This window comes from Sciurus carolinensis, chromosome 3 (assembly GCF_902686445.1).
Source record: "Sciurus carolinensis chromosome 3, mSciCar1.2, whole genome shotgun sequence".
Classification (NCBI taxonomy): Eukaryota; Metazoa; Chordata; class Mammalia; order Rodentia; family Sciuridae; genus Sciurus; species Sciurus carolinensis.
This window is the reverse complement of record NC_062215.1, coordinates 50,169,004-50,182,711: the sequence shown is the minus strand read 5'-3', so window position 1 is coordinate 50,182,711 and position 13,708 is coordinate 50,169,004. Positions and strand designations below refer to the sequence as shown.

The 13,708-nt window shown below is 43.8% G+C and overlaps 1 protein-coding gene across 1 annotated transcript in view; it reads left to right on the top strand.

Annotated features, from left to right (window-relative positions):
* Positions 1-2,272: 2,272 nt before the first annotated feature.
* Glp2r (glucagon like peptide 2 receptor) overlaps positions 2,273-13,708 on the top strand; it is an 82,841-nt gene continuing 71,405 nt past the window's right edge. Inside the window, exons 1-3 of the mRNA XM_047543813.1 lie at positions 2,273-2,443; positions 8,120-8,207; positions 9,289-9,393. Coding sequence (XP_047399769.1) covers positions 2,273-2,443; positions 8,120-8,207; positions 9,289-9,393 — 364 coding nt within the window. The remainder of the gene's footprint in view (positions 2,444-8,119; positions 8,208-9,288; positions 9,394-13,708) is intronic.

Sequence of the window (13,708 nt, the reverse complement as noted above, 5' to 3'; positions counted from 1 at the left end):
GAAAGGCAATTAGAAACTCCAGGAAAAGTAAAAAGCTGTACTAGTACTGTCATAAGCCAAGATCAGGCAAGAGTGAAGGAGGGCAGAAGAGTCTGTGTGGCATCCACAACATGCAGGTTCTTGATTACACATTAGATCCTGAAGACCTCCAGGTATAACCAGGGATCTACTTGCCTGAGCAAAAGGGCGGTGTCACGTGAGTTACTCCCACTCTGTGGGTTCTTTCCTGCTGCAAAGCCTCAGGAATCGCGTGCAGTGCTCTCTGAAGCCTTGCAAACCAAGTGAGCGATTGCATGCTGTTGCTGCCCTCTCATGGCAAGAAGCTTTACAACATTCTGTCACTAGATGGCATCCGTCCAACGGGAGAGCAAGTCAAGTGTGGACCCAATACCCGTCCCTTCTGAAAAAGAATATTTTTGAGAAAAAGTTCAAAGAGAGGAGATAAGTGATTCCCACAAAGCAGGCACTTTCTTTACCAGCAGGTGACTTGGAGGATTGTCCTTACTGTGCAGTTACAGAATAGCTTTACAACTATAGCCAACGTATCTGAGTCCATCACTTGGGGGCTTTCCTCCTCCCCCCTCACTTCATCCTGCTCTCTGCTGTACCCAAGAGAGAACCTCACTGATTCCAGAGCTCATGTCATCATAAGAGTCCATGCTGGGGCTCTTTGTTAGAACTGAACATTGTACCACTAAGATTTAAAATCTTTCCGCGTAGACTTTCAAAGGTTTCCGTTAAGTAGCGTTCACTTATTTCCCCCCCGACTTTCAGAATTCATTCCATCAGATAAATTAGGCAAGATGGTTTGACTTAAATGGAGAAAAGGAAAGGAAGGGAAGGAGGGAGGGAAGAGGATGAAAGGGAGGAAGGCATGCAGAACAAGGAAGGAAGGAAAGAAGGAAGGAAGGAAGGGAGGGAGGGAGGGAAGAACTAAATGGAAACATGTTCTTCCTCTCTCTTGCTGACTGATGTGTCACCCCATCTGCACACCTTTCACTTGGGCCTCCAGTTTGGGAGTTGGAAGGAGATGCTGAGAGCTGGTCAGGGAGAGGTAGGATGAGAAGGGTCAAGTAACCCCTCCCCCTCCTTTTTTGGTACCAGGGATTGAACCCAGGGACACATAACCACTGGGCCACATCCCCAGACCTCTAGAGACAAGGTTTCACTAGGTTGCTTTGGGCTTGCTAAGTTGCTGAGGTTGGCTTTGAACTTGTGTTCCTCCTGCCTCAGCCTCCTGAGCTGTTGGGATAGTAGGTGTGTGCGACCATGCCAGGTGCAAGTAGACCCTTTTAGAGACAGTGATGGACCTATTAGAGAATAGGGGATCACCCTGAGAGGGCAGAGATGGGGAATGATACCTTCCCAAGGGCCTGTGGCCAGGTGACTCTGAACAGAAGACCTGACTATCTTGATTCTGCCTTTTACTTCCTAACCTCTCTGAACCACGTACCTGTAGGTGGTTCTTGTGAGGATGAATGAAGTAGGATAGTGGATGAAAAGACTTTGCAAGTGTGAATTGGGGTGAGAAGGTGCAGACATGTTGGTTAGTAAGTGATGAGCATGCATTCCATAAAAGGATCTGCCAGGTGGGCTGAGCGACATTGTGCTCAGAAGAACAAAATGTTGTGTTCAGAACAAGTGGCATTCAAGAGGAGTGAAGGTTGGATTGTTCCATGCAATGCTTTGCAATTGTGTAAACAACCTTGGTCATTGATTGGGTTTTTGCTTCAGGCCCCGGGTCAGGAGATGCTGTATTTTGGGCTAGGCAAAGGTCTTGTTTGTTCTCCTGGCCTAATCGGGCCAGAGATGGCCCTACCTCTGTGTTGATCAAGCAAGACCCACTTCCCCTTACAAAGACACTGGTCTCCCAAGTGTCTAGAGGTCATCCTGTCCCACCAGCTGTTCCTTGGCCACTTGAACCCCAGCCTGTCTCCTCCTGGCCCTGTGCATGGAGCAGAAACCTCAGGGTGGAGTCCAGGGAGTGCCTTGCTATTTCTTCTGGGCCTGCTGAGGAAGTTCCACGGAGCACAGCCAACTTGGGGAAGGTCTGGGAAAAATCTCTCTGCCTTTGGGGGGGCTGAAGGGGGATGAGAAACTTGGAGATTCGGTAGATCACTCCGGACCCGTCCAGACACTCTCCGCACGGCGTGCAGAGGATTTGTGCAAACACTTCCTCTCTGGATAAGGAGGAATGCAGGAGGAGGCTGCCTGTGGTACATCTTGGACTGTTGGAGAGATGTGTCCGCACTTGTGAAAGTTTGCCGGGAGGATGCGGCCCCAGCTGAGCCGGGCAGGGCCTGGGAGAAGCAGCCAAGGGTCCCTGCCCATGAGCATCCCTGCTGCTGGGCACACTGGCTCTCTCCTTTCCCATGGGAAGCACTTGCTCTGGGTCCCTGGGCGGCCCTTCCTCACCCTGTTGCTGCTGGTTTTCATCAAGCAAGTAAGAGAAATTCTTTATTCTTTATTAATATTATCAGTTGTGCATATTTTGTATCATTGAAGTGATTAAGGACCCTTGTAGGCAATTCTGAAAATAGAAAACAGTATTAAGAAAATAATGATCAACCATAACCCTACCATTCAGAGGTAATCACTGTTCATAGTTTGGAATATTTTCCTTAATTCCTTTTTCTATGCGTTTTTTTTTTTTTTTAACATAGCTGAAATGATGAAGCATAAAATATTTTGTATCCTGGTTTTCCATTTACATCATATTATAAGTATTTTCCCATGTTGCATAAACTCTGCGACTAGCGTTTAAAATTGCTACCTATATCTTCATTGATTTTGTTAGCATGCTCAGTGTTTATATCAAATGGATAGTTTTCTATTCTTTCTTTTTCTTTCCCTTCCCTCCTTCCATTCCATTCTTGCTTTCTTTCTATTTATAAAATATAGAATGTTAAAATATAAAAATAAGGAATTTAAAAAAAAGACCTAAAATATTTTGAGTATAAACTACAAATCACTGAAATTCCACCAGCCAGAGATCACCCTTGTTTACATTTGGAAACTTATCCTGCAGGGACATTTTTCTACCATCCATTTACATACAATTTAAAACAATAAACATGAGCTCATACTATAAGTATTATTTTGTAATCTATTTTTAATAACAAACCACACTAATATATGAATATGCAGATACCTAACTGGCATTAGGTTTGATGTCAGGCAACCCTTCCACCCCTTATCTCACTTCATGTTCTCAGCAATACTGAAAGGGAAGTCCTCTTGTTAATCCCATTTTAAAGATGTGGAAACAGAGTCCCGGGAGATTAAGCAACACTTCCTGTCAATAAATGTAGATCCATGGCAGGATAATCAGCCGCAGGCTTTCAGGATCTAGTATAATGTATTTAATTGCCCTCTATAGTCGGGTTTTCTGATAGCTTGACTTATTCTTGTCCCAGGAGATCAGGCTTTGCCCCTTCCCTTTCCAGGGTCCCCTTTTTTATACAACACTATGATGGGAAGAAACTGCCAGTTCCACAGTAAGAAAGTAGCCAAGGGAATGACTGTCCTCATCCTCTGTTCCTTGCACAGTGCAGCCCCTGTTTCAGCCTCAGAATATGAAATTTCCCCTCACCCCACAGAGGGTGGACTGTGGGGCTGAATCTCAGGTTCTTTTTTTTCCCTTGGGGGGGTGGTACCAGGAATTGAACTCGGGGACACTGGACCACTGAGCCACATCCCCAGCCCTATTTTGTATTTTGTTTAGAAATGGTGTCTCACTGAGTTGCTTAGTGCCTCATTTTGCTGAGGCTGATTTTGAACTTGGGATCCTCCTGCCTCAGCCTCCCAAGCCGCTGTAATCTCAGGTTATCTTGCTGGGTTTTCTGTGGTGCTGACCCACGGCTAGACAGACAGAAAGCTCCCAATAAGTTTCCTGTGTCCAAATTCTCCCACAGGCTCCCTCTGAGCTCCCATGGCTTGTAAATGTGAGCCGGCCTCTGGTTCCATGGGATATTTGCCATGACTAGCAGGCTCTCACAGAATGACCAGAACATCCCTGAGGACCAGGTGGCTTTGGTCTACATCTGGCTCCAGGGCTTCCATTGTTAGTGGGGACCCTTGTTGAGAGAGTTGATGCTGAGTTCTCGACTTTGTTTCTATTTTCAGAATATTTCATATGAAAACTGAATGTGAACAGCTAATTCCTTCTTTTGGGTCACCTTCTATCCACCACTCATTCAGATTGCCTACCACATACCAAGCGCTGCTACATTTGACTTATTGTCTTGAGATGATCCCCACACATGGTCTTGCTTAATGCCCACAGAAAGCCTCTGAGCAGGGTATTAGTACTGAACCCATTTTACAGATGGGGAGAATGAGCCTCAGAGGAGTTACAACATTGCTTTCCAGCACGTAGCTCATGAGCCGGGGAGCCCTTGGTCTACCCTGGGAGGAGGAAGCGGGGGTTGAAGCCCTGTGTTCTGTCTTCTCTAGCACCCTTGGGAGATGCTGACATATGACTATTTATATATAACAACTGCAGAATCTGCAGTGTCTCAGGCTGACTTAAAATGCTGACAAAGGCACACCTTAGCCCTTTACCTCTGGTATTATAGAATGTGCCCCCTGATGGGGTCCCCCGCCTCCAGTGCCCAGCCTGTGTGTGCAGAGCTCCTGGCGCTGTCTGTCCTCTGGTGCATGTCTGTGATTCTGACGAGCCTCCTCTTGGTTCTCCACCTCCAACCTCGTACTCTTTCTCCAGATGTTTATTTTACAAGGCTTTGTGTAGACGTTAGTTCATGATGGAGTTTGCTCATAGACGCTTTCTCTGCCTGGAATATAAATGACCCTGGCCTGTTTGTTGGCAGGAAGTCTTCATAAAATTCAGTTAATGAGAAATTCTCAGGGATAGTTTAGTTTCTAAATACAAGCAAGGAAATAGTGCTCGCTCTGCACACACCCACTCACTCATTTATGTTATTTAGGAGTTGTTTTGGCATTGAAAAAAACGTAAACTATGGAAGACTCTTGGAGAAGTGGATTTTATACATTGCTGATAAGCAGAGTTTTAAATTGAAAAAAAATCACTTATGCATGAGAATAAACGGTTTTACCGTATGTTATCAAAAACCTTTAAAAATATGTGTACTCTATGACCCAGAAATTTCAATTCAAAGAACTTCTGAGAAAATAAAGATGTACTCTCAAAATGTTTAACTATGAGGATGTTTATCTTATCATCCTTTATATTAGCAAACATCTGAAAACAACTTAGATGTTCAGTACTGGAAGATTTAAAAACTAAATCATATCACATTCATTCATGGGATAATGTGTAACTATTAAAGGGTGTTTTGGTTATGATGTATTTCTTGGAATGAAGATCTATTCACAATGTGTCTTCTAAGTGAAAAATAACAGGCCACAAAATAATATGATTTTCTTTTTGATTAGAATAAAACAGAGAAGGGACTGGGGTTGTAACTTGGTGGTAGAGCACTTGCCTGGCACGTGTGACGTACTGGGTTCCATCATCAGCACCACATGAAAATAAATAAATAAAATAAAGATATTGTGTCCATCTACAACTAAAAAAATTTAAAAGAATAAAACAGAGAAGAACAAGAAAGTAAAATACACATGTGGTAAGAGGAGGGTGTGAAACTCGGTGATTTCTGAATGATGAGATTATGATTTCACTTTCTTCCCTTTGGTTATCTGTGATTCTACTTTACAGTGAAGCATATTCCTTCTCTAACAAAGAAAAATAGATTTATTTAAAACAGTTAATAGGAAGGGACCTGTCCCCCTTTCTTAGTCCCTAAAAAGCTAAGTTAGTCATGGATTCTGGTCACCTGTACAAGGGAAAGAGGCAATGAAGTCCAGCTGGACTTTCCAATGAGGAAAAAATTCACCCCTGTGTCTCCTTTCCTCATTACTTGGGAATTGAGTTACTTTGGGAACTTGGAAGCGCCTTCTTTGTTTTGGATGTCTTTAGGACAAGTACCTGGGAAGACAGTCTGAGTCTGTCCTGCTTCCCTGCATGGCCAGATTCAGTAGTTTTTAGCTTTAGTTTCTTTTTCTGCTTTTGGCCTTGGCCATTAGTCATGGCAAAGAGCAGGAGGACAGGGAAATGTTAGTTCAGGGACTGATTTTCTTGCCTGTTCCTTAAGCAGGTCTCAGTGAGGTTTCTGAGGACATAAATAGTGCTTTGTGCAGCAAAGTGTCTCACTTTGATATCTTGGTAAATTCAAGGAATTATTATTTTGTTATTAACTCATCTGCTGAATTCATTAAAAAATATGAGTCAGTTATTGTCCCTTTAGGTTGTTTATTTCTTTAAGTAGTATGTTAATAAACTTACTTGTCACCCTTTGGGCCATAACTTAGAGAGAAATAGAGAAAAAGATTATTAGTAAAGATTCAAAGTTCATTGCAAACTGAAACTGATGGATAAATACCACTTATTGTATCATCATTGTTACTACCTATTGACTAATCCCATGGTTTTCAAAGTGTGTGCTAAAGGTGCCTCAGGGCACTGTGAACTCATAGGGTACTGTAAGATGCTTTGGTTTTTTGAGGGAAGCACAATCATATCTGTCACTTGTCAGACTTCATGAAACTAATAGTACAAGGTGTTCATGGTTTCGACATTAGATCACACTTTCATCCTTTCGATGACATGGTGTCTTTGAAAAACTGGGTTTTCCTCAGGTGCTGTGATAAAAAGCGAGTACCGAACAGAACAAAAATCAGTGTGAAAAAGGAAAGGAAAGTGATGGTGTCCCATCCGATTCTAAAGTTTGAGAAGTTGCACAATGCCCAGCAGGCACTGAGATGTTAAGAAATAAATATTTATGAACTGTTCAGACCTAACTACTTAGCATATTGGACTTATTAGGTATGTCTTATGGTCTAGGAGGGCCTTGGGAAAATTACTGAGACAGTAAGGGAACCATGAACTGAACAAACCATGGACCATAAACTAAACTATAATGACTACATGAGCTCTTCTGTGTGTTTCTCTGGAAAGGATGCAAAGGAACGACCCATAGATCCCATCACAAATGCCGTGGTGTTGGGAGGCCATGCGGGACAGTGGAGGGAGAGGGTGGATTGGACGGATGACTCAGGATGCAGAAACTAGCCACCCATGGGCACATGGATGGTTTATTTGGGGTGCAGGGGCTGACTGTACCTGCATGGGTTTAATTAGATTTGAATACCTTTAGGCAGAGCATCTCCCCAGTGTCCTCCACCTCCTACTGTGGCACCCGTTCACTCAGTCTTTTGGATTCTCTACCTGGCCCAAGAAGGTGTTTAGTACATTGTCCCTCAAAAGAGGAGACAAAGGTGCAAAGCCAAGGACAGACCCATGGGGGAAGGAGCCGTGGGGACATGCGGTAGAATGGCACTGGCCTTCATGTGCCAGCTCATTGCCTAAAGGCTTTATCCTTAGCAGATTGTAAGTGCTTTTTAGGGCAAGAGACATGCATATCTGTGTACCCCTTCAATTCTTCCTTCATACAAGGCCTGGTGCACAATGGGGCTCTGAAAAGATGAAGTGAGATGAAGGGTGGGAGAGAAGGGCCCTTTCTAAAACCAAGAGAAATGGTACAGGTACACAATGAGAAGCTGCCACACAATGCAATCCTCTGAAAAGTCCAGTATTTCCAAGGTCCTATGGTTCTATGTCAGAAAGAAAAAAGAAAAACAAAAACAAAAACCCCGAGGCCTCGATACAGTAGCATAGCATCTGCTGGTTCAGTGGCTTTGACCCTGGACCCAAAGGCACATGGATGGTGCAGGCCTTTCTCAAATGTGTTACTGAGCCCCTCTTGGTGCAATGCTACTCTCTTTGGGTTCTACATAGTTTTAGGAGCATACAACCATTCATGTGGGAGGATGTGAAAGTTTAGGAAAAATGTATAACATTGAAATGTCATTTTTTTTCTTTTTTAAAAATCATTATGATTAGATTATGGAGTGAATGTAAAATTCATATGTTTTTTGAGATAGAATGAAGATGCCAGAGAAGTTCTGACTATTGCTGCAGGTCACTTCAGCAGGGAGGTTTGACAATTGTGGTGTGAGATAACTGGGCCACGTCTGAGCTTGCAGCTCACTGGGGGTTGCCTTGTTTTTGTCTGCTCAGGCTACAGGATCTCTCCTTGAGGAGACAACTCGGAAGTGGGCTCAGTACAAGGAGAAGTGCCTGAGAGACTTACTCAAGGAACCTTCTGGTAAGCACATGTATTAGTTATCTGTGGCTGTGTAACAAGTTGCCCCAAAGCTTAGTGACTTAAAATAATGAAATAAACTTTCTCTCACAGTTCCTGTGGATCAGGAATGCAGACAGGACACAGGAGCACTGGTTTATGTTCTACCATGTCTGGGGTTTAGCTGAAGGACTCAAATCTGGGAGCCAGGATCACCCAAAGTCCCTGTCCATGTCTGTTAACTGATGCTGGCTCTCAGCTGAAAGTCAGTGGCAACTGGTAGCCCATCTGCATGGCCTGTGCACATGAACTGAACTTCCTTACAGCATGATAGCTGAGTTCCTAAGGGGTAGCATGACCAGAGGCCACATCACTTTGCGTACCTGGCTTCAGAAGTCACACAAAATCACTGTGCCATGTTCAGTTGGATGAGATAGTTACAAAGTCCTTCCCAGGTTCAAGGGGAGTGAATACACTCACTTCTCACTGTAAAATAACATGAGATGGGATATGTATGGATGCAGCCCTCTTTGATAAAAGCCATCTGCCACATTTACTGCCTCATCTTCAGACATGAGTAATTTGTCAACTGAAATGTTGTAGATTGAATTTGTGTCACATTATGTATATGTGACCAGGAACCTAGATTCCACAGATGTCCTTAAATTGGCTTGCTATTTTGCACATTTCATCATAGGTGTGTTCTGGGATCTAATTGGTGAAGGTTTAACAATTATTTAGTCAAATTAATTATGGCATTGTCTGGGCCTCCAAGTTTCCTTCTGACCTTGAGTTTCTGTAAGTGTTTGGTTCATGTAAAAATAAAGCAAAATTGGCATGACGTGGACATTGCATTAACTGACTGGGGGTTAAACTGGGTTGATAAAGGCACAATGTTTGGGGCTGCATTCAGCATTCCTTTGTTCCCCAAATAATTCTTCGTCTTTTACATGTCTAGAAAGAAGGAGGCCCATGCAGTCCCTTAAAATGTTACACCAGCTTCCTGTGGCAACAAGTGGACTCTGTGATCCGGGGTCCTTCTGCTTCTATAAGAGGCCCTGTGCTCAAATACTGATGTTCCTCCTGGCCCCTTTTCTCTCCATAGGCATATTTTGTAATGGAACCTTTGATCAGTATGTGTGCTGGCCTCATTCTTCTCCTGGAAATGTCTCTGTTCCCTGCCCTTCATACCTACCTTGGTGGAATGAAGGTAATAAGTCTTACTTACTAGTTTCTGACAATTTCTTTAAAGGCCAATCTCTCCTGGGTAGACAAGTCAGATGCTAGCTAGAGAGAAGGCTCCAACCAACTACTTTTCCTAAGTCAATCCCCCCATCTCAAAGGTGTCCTTTTAAGTTCTTGGTAATGTATCATCCTTCTTCTCCTCTTATCTCCTGAAATTCTTCTGTTCTTGGGAATTTCATTTATACAGTAGCTCTCTTGACTTTATAAATTACAGAGTCCAGACCTGGCTCCCACAGAACATGGCTGCACACAGGGTTAAGAATGGTCAGTGTCATGGAGAGGAGGCAGAGGCAGGGCAGAAAGACTGGGAAGCTCAGACCCTTGCAGCTTTTGCCTTGTTAGGTAGGAGGAAAGGACTTAAACCTTCCCTTGCATCAGTTTTAGAAGGAGGTACCATTGAATTGAAACTTGATTAGAGAACTTAACCACTTAGTTGATCCCAATACTGTTTAAAGGAAGTGAATATTACTTAGGAGCCCATCCTGCCTGAGATGCCCAGTGTCTTGGTTGTTTTATTCTGGAAGCAATTACTGGTTAGAATTCTGTTACCTATGACAAAAGACCATGGACAAATATAAGGACAGCTAAAACTGGTAATATAAGCGGTTATGAAGCTCTAAGTTAAAGAAAGTGAGAATGAGTCTCTGAGAAGTTAAGATATAACATCTGGTATTTAATTTCAGTTCAATAGATCATCACATCAGTGGTACTTTTGTTTCAATATTTGGAAGCCTCTAGGCAGCACGCGCACGCGCACACAGAGTTTAGAAGGAAGATGCACTGCTGGGTGGGAGAGTTAGTGACATATTTTATGGAGCTGTTCTCTGATGAAATCAAGTTGGAAGCAACCCAGGAGGCATGAGGATGTGAGTTTTTCAGGGAGGCTGAGAGTGAAGGTGCTAGAGAACTGGTTGGACAGAGGGGTCTGGCTGGTTTAGGTAAACAGTACCCATGAGAGACAGCTTGGGCAAGTGGGGAAGAACTTGGCGATGCAGAGTTAGGGGCCCTGAATTTAGACTCAATCCTTCTGTTTTATACTCTGAGACTCTGGACAAGTTCCTGGAGCCCTCAGAACTGTGATTTCCTTGTCTGTAAAGTGAAGAGAGGAATAGCTAACTTTAAAGATTATGTTGAGAAATAGATGAAAAGGAACACCCAGCATTGGTGTTCCTAGCAGGTGCTGAGTCAAAGGTTGAGGCTGTTGGATTCCTTCGCTGTCTTTTAGTTCCCAAATGTCCACACACTCCTCAGTGGTGCGTGGAATGACCACCACCTCCAGTTCCACCATCTGTCCCTTCCCAGGAGCTAAAACTACAGGTACAATTCACTTTAGGATAAAACAGGGATCCAAACTCCAAGTTTTAAAGAAAATTGAGTTAAAGGCTCTTTTTAAAAAGTGGGTTCTGGTCTTCCAGAATGTGATAAAGGGAATGTGATTTGCAAAACATGAAAAGTGACTCCCCTACTCAATCATGTCTTTAGAATCCAAGTAGGTTTCTGAAGTATTTTTCTCAATAAATCTTTAGAAACCAAATGGGTTCCTAAACTAAAATGGGATTGTGAAGACAATGGAAGGATTTGGAGAAGGGCCTCTGCAAATGTAAAGGGATGAAGAATTCTTTACGAGTAAAGGAATGAGCTTTATGATTCGAGAAGGAAGAGAGTGAGATGATGAATATAGGTTTTATTGGCATCAGCAACTGATCAATGAGGCTGGGGACTGATTGTTAAAGAAATCATGTATTCTAGTAGGGGTTTTAAACTTTCCTCTGTAGGGGAAGATTATGTGGAGCCCCAGAAATGGATAAGGCATAAGAAGGATATAAAAGATTTGCAGTTAGGATGGACAACATTGAAAGCATATAGCCATCGGACTGAGGAGTGGAGAGGAGTCAGGGAGGGGCATCTGGAAGCTATTGCAGTGGTCTAGAAAAAGAGATGATGAGGGTTTGGATTCAGGCAGAGGTGAGAGGTTGGAGAGAAGCAGAAAGATTAGAGAGAATTGTTGGAGGCAGATTGGTCGAGTCTTATTATCAGGTGGTGTAGAAATTGAGGGAGAGAGAGAACTGGAAAACGGAGAAGAGGAAAATAATTGTGCAACTCTGGAATGGTCTGCATGATAGCTGGTCCTCTGACTCCCTTCCTTCCCATGCCCCACAGCTGGTGTCTTGGTGGAGCTCAGCAGCACCATTTGTGCTGCTTCCTGGTCTTCTTGTCCCCAGCCTCAGATCTGACCCCTTCTAGTCACCCTGCACAAAGTTTTTAAAGATGCCAATCAGGAAGTTATGTTGGTCCCCCTCACAATACCTATAAATGGCACATATGACCTGCAGCCTGGCCCTGCTGATCTGTCCAGCATTCTCCCCTTCTCCCCCAGCTATTTTCCTGCCATGCCAGTCGAATAGTTCCTAGCTGTTGGCACCCAGTGCTTTTGCTCACTCTTCTGTCCAGGATGCCTCCTCAAATGTTCCATTCATGTAAATAAATTCAACTTTGATTCTCATGCTGAATCTTCCATCCTTCTAGAAAATTCTCTACAACACAATGGCCCTCTGCATTTCTGAGGCTTCTCTCCCTGTGCAGTCTCTGCCAGAATTTATGACTGTTTATGGCACTTTTTATATTTGCAATCTCCTGCCTAGACTTTGAGTTTGCTGGATTCTTCCTCGCGTCCTCAGCATAGAGCATTATGATTGGCATGGAGGACACAAATGTCAGTGGGAACTATTGTCATTCACTCATTCAACAAATATTTATTCAGCACCTATTGTGTGCCAGTCATTATTTATAAATACCTGAAATATGGTAGTGATCAAAACAAAATAAAATCCCTCTCCTGTGGGACTCATGTTTTAGCAAGAGAGATGGACAAAAATCAAGGAGCATCATTGGTAAAAACAGATGTGATATATTTTACACTGGTTAGAGCAGGGGGAATGAGTGGGAGAATGGGGCGGGAGGAGTGAGTGGTGATTGGAAGGTAGGTCGTCAGGGAAAGCTCCATGACAAGGTGATGTTTCAGTGAAGACTTAAACGAGGTAAAGATTTTAGCCAATAGCAGAAGTTGTTCAGGTGCCAAAGCCCTTGGTAGAGAGCATGGTGCTGGGGGCGGGGAGTGTCTGTTTCAAAAAGAGAAGGAGGCAAATGTGGCTGGAGCTAAAGGGGAAGAGAAGCAATTAGAAGTCAGGGCAGAGAGATTTGAGGGCCAGGTCTTACAAGGTTTTGTGGAGGCCATAAAAGGATTCGGATGTGTTCTCAAGTCCTTGGAAGATACTGAGTAGGTATTGGCGTGAGGCAAGGGACATCTTATCCAGGTCATTGATTGTTGGGTCATCTGTAGGTATGAGGGGCAGGACTGTCAAAGGAGCCATCTCTCCAAGGGTTCCCATTAGGAGGGAAGAGGCAGTGAAAAGCAGTGGCTAGTTTCTGGATATATTTGAAAGTAGAGATGGATCTACTAAAAGTAGATCCATTCAAAGTAGCTAATGGATCAGGTGAAGGCTACAGGAAACAGAGAAGGCAAGGATGACTCTAAGGCTTGGAGCTAGAGAGAGGACAGGCAGGCTGGGTTTGCCATCCCAGCAAGGTGGGGAAATATGTAGGGGGAGCAGGTTTTGAGAAGAAGAAAGAACTTGGTTTGGGGCATATTGTTTGAGATGTCACTTCGACACCCTAGCAAAACTGTTGCCTAAGCAGGTGGATGTACTATGTGGGGCATCCGATGATTAAATGTAGAAAATAGCTACTGCTGGTCTGTGATGTGCAGGGTCTCGTCTAGGAAATTCCAGCAAATTTCCACTTCTCATTTGCAAGTCTAGTCCCTGGTCTTCCAGGTAGGAGTAACTTCAAGGAGTGCTCCTGGGGTAGATGTGACTAAGTCACAACAGTACTCAGTGTGGACAGAGCAATTTTCCCATTATCTGCACACACACACTCATTTAATCCTCCTTCAAAATACAGAGGGTTGGCACCATGATTGTTCCAGTTCTTGATGAAGAAACCTTCAGGCTCAGAGAGGGAGGGCTGGGCCCAGGACAGCTACTCATTAGGTGACACATCAGGCTTCAGCCTGGGGTGTGTCTGTCTCACGCTCATTGCTTGCTCTTCTTGGGTATCAGGAAGAGATGCACCACTGAGCAAGTGCAGGAGCCTGGGTCAGCATCTCCCAGCTGGGCTGTACCTTACAGGGGTTATCACATCTCTGAGTCACCAGGGACTGTTCTAACTCCAGAGACTTCGGGTAAACACAGCAGACATTAGTGGATCATGGTTTGTTACGA